We start from the raw sequence: 10,051 nt of genomic DNA on the forward strand, positions 1-10,051 counted from the left end.
GTATCATTACGTACTAATCCTTCCTTTATGCCTAAGGTGGTTTCTAGTGTGGCTTTAAACCAAACTATTCATTTGCCTACTTTTTATGCAGACCCCCAAAATAAAGGGGAAAAGATTTTGCACACTTTAGATGTACACAGGCAATTGCGTTATTATTTAAGCAGGACTAAGGATTTTAGGCAGTCTCAGCAGTTGTTTGTTTCTTCTGCTTTGAGTTCAAGAGGGCAAGCCTGTGTCAAAACAAACTATTTCTAGGTGGATTGGGTTTTGCATTGCATTTTGTTATTCCCATCATGGCAAGGAGATTCCAGCTGGGATTAGGCCTCATTCCACTAGGGCTACTGCCACTTCAACAGCATTTCTAAGGGGTGGCAACTAAGGATATTTTGGAGGCAGCTACTTGGAGTTCAGTGCATACTTTCTCTAAGCATTATCACCTTCCTCTCTACTCTAAGTCTAGGGCTGGTTTTGCCACAGCTATTTTGCAAGGCATGTTGTCAGCTCCTGCTTCTTTATGATTTGCCAGCCTCCCTTACCTCTGCTTTGGGATTCTACCCAATAGTTAGGACTGCAGCAATGTGGAATGAAGAACATAGTACAGTTTTGTACCTACCATAAATGTAGATGTTCGAGGATCCACATTGCTGCAGTCCAATTTACCCTCCCTCCTTCCCTCTGTGTTTAGGGGTGGTTGTGTAGGTGAGGTTATATGCTGATATTTTTGTATATATTTTGTATATATTGTACATATTTTGGTGCAGGTATATTGGGCCTTGTCTTTTTAGGGTCTTCTGACATCTGGGGCAAGAAAAGACTGAGGATATGACGTCGGTCATGCGCATTAGTACCCTGACGTACTGACGTCAGTCTAATGCGCCCTGACCGACGTCAGCCATATACTCTGGTATTCGGGCCGACTGGACAGCGGACTACCCAATAGTTAGGACTGCAGCAATGTGGATCCTCGAACATCTACATTTATGGTAGGTACAAAACTGTACTTTCTGAACAACTGCTGAGGTCAAAGAAACAGACGAATGCTGAAACAAAAAAACTGGCTAGTTCTAAGAAACAAAATTAACCTAGAAGGCTTCCCTCCAACACAGAAAGGCTTGGGGGCCTAGAAGCCTACAAATAGTCCTGGACACAGCAAATCTATATCCAGGCTAGACTACCCACAGGAAAGGAAGGAAACAAGCTTAGAAATTTTGTTGTTTTTTTTAGTGGAAAGAGAGAAAGGAGTAGCAGAAACTAAACTGATTGGCTTCTCAAATGTTCTCCCTGTAATGGGTAGAATGAGGTAATGACACTAGACTGAGAGGAGGGCCCCAGATCAAATTTACACTAGGGGTGGGCAACTGCAAAGCCACCAACTATAAAAACACCATACCAATAGAGGGTGGGAAACAAACTGCAGAAATGTTTCTCACAGCAGAAAAGCAGCAGTGAGCCTTTAAATGAAAGTTTTAAACAGCTAAAGGAGCCTCTAGAAAAAGTTTAACTGCAACAAGTTATCAGAAACAAACAACCCAACAGATGCTTAATAAAAGTGGACAATTTCCAGTTAATACCTCACACACAGTGAAACTAGCTAGAAAAATGTACAGTGTACAAAGTGCTATAAATAATGAAATAAGGAACAAAATAAGCAACAAATTGCTGGAGGGAAGTTTCTTGCATCTAGAATATGTGTTGTATATGAGTCTACTTGAGTAGACCAAAAAGCCAGTTGATTGAATTGCATTTAATCGAGACGACAAAACCAAATACATCAACGAAAGTTCACATCACCTAAAATTTAATCCGAGAAATGAACCACTTGGCCAACATGGGGAAATTTGCCCTTTTCCCCACTTGGCCAACATGGGGAAATTTGCCCTTTTCCCCACTGTAGTGTGATCTCAGAGTTGGTATATTTAGTTAGGGGGCATGTGGGGAGGCAAAGCCCCCCACTTGGGTACGTTTTGGATGCTTTGGTGTGTGTTCATATTAGTGATGGCTGAGTGGTTCCTTTCCCGGATTAAATTTCCAGTGATGTGAATTTTTGTTAAAGTAAGCATTCGGTGTTGCTGTCTCGATTTAAAATGTAATTTGATTGTGGCTTTTCAGTTTACTCAAGTAGAATATATACACACACATATATACATATATGTATGTATGTGTGTGTGTGTATATATATATAGATATAGATATAGATATAGATATAGATATAGATATATAGATATATTTATAGATATATAGATATATAGATAATATGTATGTATATAGTGTGTATGTAACGCTTCCTTTTTTTTCTTTATTCACTTTGCTGTTAAGCAAGGGTAAAATTTAAAAAAAAGTTGTTTTGTGAGCATTAAAAGTGTTTGAATGTTTTACTGCCCAACCATCATAGCAAGTTAATGTGCTGCCTTGAAGTGTTGGACTTGTTTTTCAGCAGACATTGCCTGTACATAAACTACGGCAACAGTGATCAAATGCTGAACATGTATGATTGTATAAGGAAATTTACTGTACCATCAGATGTTTGAATAGATCACTGCTGCAGTAGCCACTCCCTTCCTCCATCCCCCAATTTTTTTGCCAAGGTGTGGGGTCTTTTATCTATGGTCCTAGCTGGCAGGGCTATGTGTCTTTCTTCCTGAGGCAGGAAAGATTTGAAGTATTTGGTGTCCTAGTTCCTGCTTTTCTTTGCATTCCTTGTACTTACCCTAAAGGAGCCCTAAAGTTTTGTAAAGCTGGCTGACTGGGTCAGATCCTTGCTTAAGGCTAATGCAGCAGTGATGTATTCAAACATATGTTATACAAGTTTAATTGGACAACTGTGCTTGCCTACCAGAGAAATTATGGAGGATTCTTTTAGATGCAACTGCTGGTAAGTATCAAAGTCCTCCCCATCCATCCAAGAAAATAGGAAGATATGGGCAGCATTTTAGGCTAAATAAGATTTCAGAGACTGTGTTTTTTGAAACTTAACTTTGCACATCACAATTGTTCACTTGTTGCTTGTACAATTGTTTTAATTCTTAGTGCCAGTTGGGTGGAGAGGACAAGGCAGTCTTAAACTAATTTTTGATTAATTCAACAATGATGTCAAGGTCGGTCAGTTAAAACTGCATTTTGTGTTAAATTGCCATGACCATCTGTTACTCTGTTGGTACGTTTCATAGAAATGTGAATAATTCGTATGTTTTGAAGCATTTCTTTTTTTTGTGCAGAGACTACTTTCTAATGAAGAAGAAAAAAACAAGGCAATCATACAGGAAGTTTGTTTTATGGTATCCTTTATGGTGAATTATTGCTGCTAGTTTTTAAGTTAATTGACATTTTTTAATTACTCTCAAACTTTTTGGGGAAACGTTACACAAATCTTTTCAGTATGAAATCAAATTAATTCAGTCAGTCATTTTATGTTATCATTTTTCTGTATATGCCCAAGTGTTTAATATAATTGTCATGATTGCCTTAAAAAGTGTCATTTAGATTCCTAAGGACTGAAAACCTTCCTTCAGTCCTTATTCAAAAAATGAAGAGTTACGACACCTGGAAAATGGACTGTGTATTTACATACCTCAGCTGGCACTTGGCTAACATTGTAACTGTTTTAGGAGGGCAGTGAAATGTGCAGGCAGTACATGGACTTCTGCTACAGATGATGTCATTTCAGGACAAAAAGCTGCTAATTGATGGCCTGTTTTACAGTAGAGGCTTTTTTTATTTTTGAAATAATATCATAAGAAAGAATCCAGGGGAATTTAGATGTTCATTGTTTGGTCACTCCTGCAGTAGCTTAAGCTATATGGATAGTATAGCCTTCCAGCTTCCAAAGCTTAAGGGCACATTTAATGTGTACAGACTGTTGGAAGCTCGGTCAGAGCAAGGGGAAAGCCGGCAGTCTGGGTGCCAAGGCCTTGACACTTTTCCTGACATTGAAATGTGCTCCTCTTGTGGGCAAGCTAAGTTTTATCCATTGTGCAGATAAATCCTTTTATGGAGATAACCTTCCACTTTTTATTTTCATCTAAAACAATTCTTTCATAAAATAGTTTTACTTTTTTAGCCAAGTTTCACTGTTTTCTGGCAGATGTATTTCTGCCAGTTGAATTGGTGGTAGTCTTTTTTTTTTTTTTTTTTTTTTTGATGGTGTAAGTTTTGATTTTCATTATCCCCACTGCTGCAGGAGCCTTTAGACTGTATGGGTTGTGTCCCATCCTGGCCAGGGCAAATCAAGAGGACACCTTCTAAAAGCTCTTGCTGTTATCCACACCTTTACTCTGCTGATTTTTCAGCCATGTGGAGGGAAATAAGCATTCAGATTTCTTCAGCACTTTCTTGCCTCCTTGTGAAGAAGCAGCAAATGGGCTTCACAAGAGCAGCAGACAGCCTTCAGTTTTGATTTTGTCAGATAAGTCCCCAGTGGCGATTACATCCACATAAAATAATCTGCTTTTAAGGGAAAAAATTGCTCTTTTCAACAGGGCTTTTAAAGTGAGTTTCCCCTTTAAACGGTTATTTTTCAAAGATCAGAATTTTCCTGTTGGAGACTGATATTTTCATCTTTAAGCTGTATTGGGAGCTATTTTTCTGAGAAAATGCACTGTTTGTGTAAGTTTTATATATCTTTTTTGTAAAGTTTAGTGTCAGGAAGTGTTTTTATTTGAGAAGTGACTATTATGGGGTATGTTAGTGCTTGTGTTAAGTGTGTGACAACTTGCCTGCCATTTTTTTTTCTGTCAGACTGAATTTTGAAAAAGGGTTTTTTGACAGGTATTTACTGTGTTGCTTATGTATTACTGTGTTTGAAATGAGTTTGTGTAAGCATCCTGCTTGTGAACACTATTTGACAACTTGCCTTCGTACTGACTTGTTCCAGCAAAGCTTACTGCATTCAAGACATCCTAATCCGTCAGTGTAGGGAGACTGATCTTGCTTGAGCTTGTTCATTTTTTGGTGTACCTAGACAGAAAAAACAACTTACTAATGAGCCCTTGGCCACTCTCTGGGCTCAGGCAGTGGTGGGTGACTGTATAGTGGCCACTAGTCATTGTCAGACCACTCCCTTACCTTTCTGGCTTACTCTGTTGTCCTTTCAGTCACCACAGACCAGAGGGTCAAACCATGTCCTCTTCAGTTGTTCCATTGTCAGACCCAGGCAAGGCTCTCAGGGAGACACTCCAGGTAATATGGCTTGATGTAGCTGATAAAAAGATGATAGGGTGGAAGTACCTTCTCTGTCAGTCTACACCTTTAAAGAAAAAAACAAAAGGTTAAATGTTGGTCATCTGAAGACATATACTGTCTGTTACTAAAGACATTTTTTTTTTTACCTTAGCTAGGGAAGCTGTTACAGGATGTTAATCCTGGTGCTCAGAAATCCTTACAGCGAATAGATGTCCACAAAGGTGTTCCTGAGGAAGATGCATCGGAACACCTTTTGGAGGTGTTCCTCTTGTGGGTGCCGTATTGCAGTCTGTGGAGGTGACAATTAATTGGAGGATGTCCCTTTTGTGCTTAGAGGCAGTTCTTTATCCTTGTTGAGTTGGACACTCACCAGTTTTGGCTGTGCCTTCCATTGGAGGGTGACCCAGGAGGTCTTGGCTTTGACTGAAGATGCAGCACGTAGTCCAAGGTTAAACTCTGTTTTACCTCCTGGGCTTGATAGCCTCCACTAGCTTCATGGTACCATTTACTTGCCTAAGGATGTAGGTTGTGACATAGATTGTGAAGTGTCTGTGGTTTCAGTGCCACAACACACGCACTCATCCAGGAGCTACTTTTGATGTTGGACCCTTGTTCTTGAGTGGTGAGTTCTTCCTTTTACAGTCTTTTAAAATTCTTGTGGGCCTCCTCTTTCTACAGCCAGTCCTTTAACAGCACTGAGAACATTCACTTTGCTGGTAGATTGAAGAGGTCATTGAAGCTTCCATATGATGCAGAGTGTAAGGCTGCATCAGAGAAGGAGCTCCTAATTTAACAGTTACTTTTCAGGGAAGTGCTGCCAGTTTTGATGTACGAAGTAAAGAAATTACTACTGGGTTACCTCCTCATTTGGTCAGGGTATCTTTCAGATGGTCACATTTCCAGGAAATTGAGTAAACTGGAGACTAGTGTGAGTTCTAGCTTCATTCCTCTTCTGGAGTTGTGAATCCAGTGTTCATGTCTGGATTGGGTTTTCTGGAAGTAGTGTTTTCTTGTGGTCAGTGCATTTGTCACTTAAAATGTAGTTCTCTAATGCTCATTTATGGAAGGTAAGAGTAGAGATAACAGTTAGTTGAAAGAGTACTGTGTCCTGGAAACATTCCTGTTCTCATTTCTTCCATTCCTGATTCTTCACATTATTGCATAACCTATAGAAGAAGGGCCAAAACCCATTATCATCATTTGTTTGTATTTAAGAAGGGTGTGGTTTCAGGTTCTAAAACCCCTGGCAATACAGAAAATTGTTGTGGTCCAAGCTAGGTGTGCTCCCCATTAAATAATAGGCTTCACATGAATTAGCCCCCCCCCCAATTCTGCCATATTTGCCAGTTGAAGTCTTAGACGCGAGTAACCCTTTTAGAAAGCTTCCCACTCTGTAGACCAGTGACTTCTTGTAGAAAACCATTCTCAATTTGGATAGTTTGATAATCTTTTCTGCTTTGGGTCAGTCTGCTTGCATGTGACCTTGATGTTTTAGATAGTCTATGATTTGGGCCTTATTTATTTCATTGTTAGTGTGTTTCAGTTGTCTGTCAATGTAATGAAGATATGGCTCAGCACTGAACAATTGTTGGATCTCCTTCCTTCTTTGAAGATTCCCTCTCTTTGTGAAACTTTAACGTCAAGTATTACAGCTTGCCTGTCTGCCCTTTCAGCCTGCTGTATGGTGAAAGTTTTGAAGTTTGGTGCCCATAGCTTTCTGTCAAAGGGTTTTGTTTGTTTTCCTCAGCAGTGGCACAAATCAGGGATGGAAAGGCTTCTCACATCCTGGATGTGCAATCTGCAGCTCAGCTGTTACTTCATCTGAGTGAGTGAGCTTAATGTGGACCATTTGCTATCCTTGTTTACACATGAAATGGAAGGGCTTCTGGTGGTCAGGTTGACGCATTCCACGTGGATTGCTAGCTGTTTCTTTTGAGTCTTTCTTCCCATGCCTACTTCCATCAACATTCCCCAGCATGACTGTGACTTTGAAGTGGCCTTTTTGTTTCTTTTACTTAGCTGTCACATAACCTTAAATGAGTGTAGCTTCTGCAGTGCTGAGCCCGTGAGCTACGGTTAACTTGTATGTATGCTTTTCTAGCCCACCTTCAATGGTTTTGCTATTTGGTAAGTGCTCATCTACGTATCTTTATACTGCAGTTGTACACCGTCTGTGCTTTATACATCAGGATGAGTAAGGTGATGTTGGCTTTTCGCTGTTATTACCCAGCTGACTTTTATGGCAACTAAGCTGCTAATGAAGTCCTATTAATCTGGCTTGCAGTCCAGTTTTTATTCTTCTGCACTACAAAGGCTGGTTGAGGAGATTGCTGATTTTTTATATTTTTGTTTTTATTGAAAAAATTACTAACTTTCAAATGTCGTGGTCAAAACTCACCACATCAGAGTAATGAATGCCTCCAGTCCTTGCTTGCTTCATGAATGACTTTATTGCAGACGTGTCCTTTGGGTCAGTTGACATTAATTTCACATGTTCCCCCAAGTGTTGTTGCATTGACCATGATTTAGGAAGTCTGTACTGTGTGATTCATTTGCCTGAGCTCTGTTTCCATTCTCCTTGCTCTTTCTGCATTGATGGTAATGTCTTGCAGCTCAGACCAACCAGGAATCCATCAGGTTGAGTTCTTGATGATCTGGAGCAGGTATTTTGTTAGCATATCTGCTGGTCTAGGAGACAACTGTCTTTGCTTTCTTAATGTAAGAGTTCATATTTGAGCGGACCTTCCTTCTTTGGTTAAGAATACCCTGTCTGTCTTTCCACAGAACAGTGGCAGTTTTACCAGCTGCAGTTGGAGAGCCCTGCAAGTTGGGCAGGTGTATATTCCAATTATTATTGTCTCAAAAGCCGAAAGAAGAAGAATGTCTCAGTAATGTGTCAGATTCACATTATTTCTTGTATTATAGGCAGATGTTCACCTGTGACCACAGTGTTGAATTTTGATGAGTACAGAAAATACAGCCAACCACATATCTTAGTAATTCATGGAGGAGGGCATTCCCTTAAATTATTTTTTTATGATGAATGTGCATCTGTTATTTTTGTTGGCTTTTCAACTGTGAACAGGGTCAGTGTTCTGGAGAAATATATGATCTGTACTGCTTTTGAAATGCCACCTAAATACAGATGTGTTCCGGGCATGCTTTACGTTCCTAGATGTCTTGCTGTCACTCCAATGGAAGAATAGTAAAATGCAACATGCCAAGATGTTTGCATGAAAAGTCTTAAAACCCTGCATTCATTGCCTTTGTATAGGAGTTCATATATCACAACCCCCCTTGACACTTCTTGAAACTGTTGTTACAGGGAATTATATTTAGACACAAATGTGTATAGCAAACCTGAGCTGCTTGTTCTTCCTTATAGATGTAAATGCAGTTCTAGGCTGAAGCTAACTCGATTATTTTGCAATGGTCAATAGAGTGAATTTTGGTGGTCCCATGTTTCTGGTAATAAAAAAATTTAACTATTCTGGCGAAATGCTTAACTGTTATCTGAAATTATGTCATCTCAGTGCAGCTATGTTTCAGATTATATATAGTATTTCTCACCCTAAACATAAGCCATAGCAATGTCTTTCAGCTTCTCCCATTAGGGGTCGCCACAACGGATCACCGGTATACAGATTGATTGGCAGTTGAGTTTTTACAGTGTCGAGTTGCCAGCCCGGTGCCCAACCTTCACAGAAGGCACTCGCGCACACACACCTACTAGCCTGTCTTAAAACTCATTCGACTGCAGGGAGGACATGCAGACACCGTACAGAAGGTGCTCCTACCTAGAATCGAATCGGAGAACCTCTTGTTCTGAGGCGACAGTGCTAACCACTGCACCACCATGGTCTGCTAAACAAAAGCCATATATGTGTCTTAATGGAAGCTGAATCTACTACAACTTGACAGATTCCTACAGTGAAATGTGTTTGTATGCTGTTAATTTTGAGACTTATGCATTTTGTGAAGAGCAAAGAAAAATATTATCAACTTGTTTCTTCACACGAGTCAAATAAAATGTTATATGTTTGTCAACAGAAAAAAAAATGAAAAATAGAGGCATGATTCTGTAAAATATAATTCCACATAAGTTGTAGCTTTATATTTCAAATGTTTTACAATTGTGCACTCTGTTCATACTGACAGCTTAAGGCGAAGTAAGTGCTGAAGGAGATAAGGGATATTATGATGTTATACTGTGCTTAGAGTCTAGTTTCAGAATGCTAATAAAGGAATAAAAATATGCCATGAATATTTTGAAACCAGATTAATTAACAGTACACTCTGGCCTTCTCAGGCTGTGGGGACGAGTCTTGTAAGGATGTCTGTAAGATATTGTGTACTGTTACTGAATATTACAAGGTTAAAAGATGAATTCTTATACCAGGTGGTTTATGTTTTAAAAAGGTAAAGTGTTCACATGAAGCTCTTAAGAGAGAATCACAAGGGATGAAGACATTTTTAAGTACATTGATTTGTTGAATGTAATGTCAAAGTTCTGCATGCATGAAACTGATAAGAAAAGGTGTGTGTGTGTGTGTGTGTGTGTGTGTGTGTGTGTGTGTGTGTGTGTGTGTGTGTGTATCTATATATATATATATATATATCTATATATATATCTATATATATATATATATATATTTATATGTGTGTATCTATATATATATATATATGTATATGTGTATCTATATATATATATATATATATATATGTGTGTATATATATATATATATATATATATATATATATATATGTATGTATGTGTATATATATATATATATATATATATATATATATATATATATATATATATGTATATGTATGTATGTGTATATATATATATATATATATTTTTTTTTTT

At 38.6% G+C, this 10,051-nt stretch overlaps 1 protein-coding gene across 2 annotated transcripts in view; it reads left to right on the forward strand.

Annotated features, from left to right (window-relative positions):
* The window catches only part of GAK (cyclin G associated kinase), a 2,484,892-nt gene that overhangs the window by 109,036 nt on the left and 2,365,805 nt on the right, over positions 1 to 10,051 (forward strand). For both annotated transcript variants that reach the window (XM_044060934.1, XM_044060933.1), the window contains exon 3: positions 3,216 to 3,275. In XM_044060934.1, the coding sequence (XP_043916869.1) occupies positions 3,216 to 3,275 (60 nt within the window). The remainder of the gene's footprint in view (positions 1 to 3,215; positions 3,276 to 10,051) is intronic.

Source organism: Protopterus annectens, chromosome 2.part0 (assembly GCF_019279795.1).
Source record: "Protopterus annectens isolate FY-2018-M chromosome 2.part0, PAN1.0, whole genome shotgun sequence".
Lineage (NCBI taxonomy): Eukaryota > Metazoa > Chordata > Ceratodontiformes > Protopteridae > Protopterus > Protopterus annectens.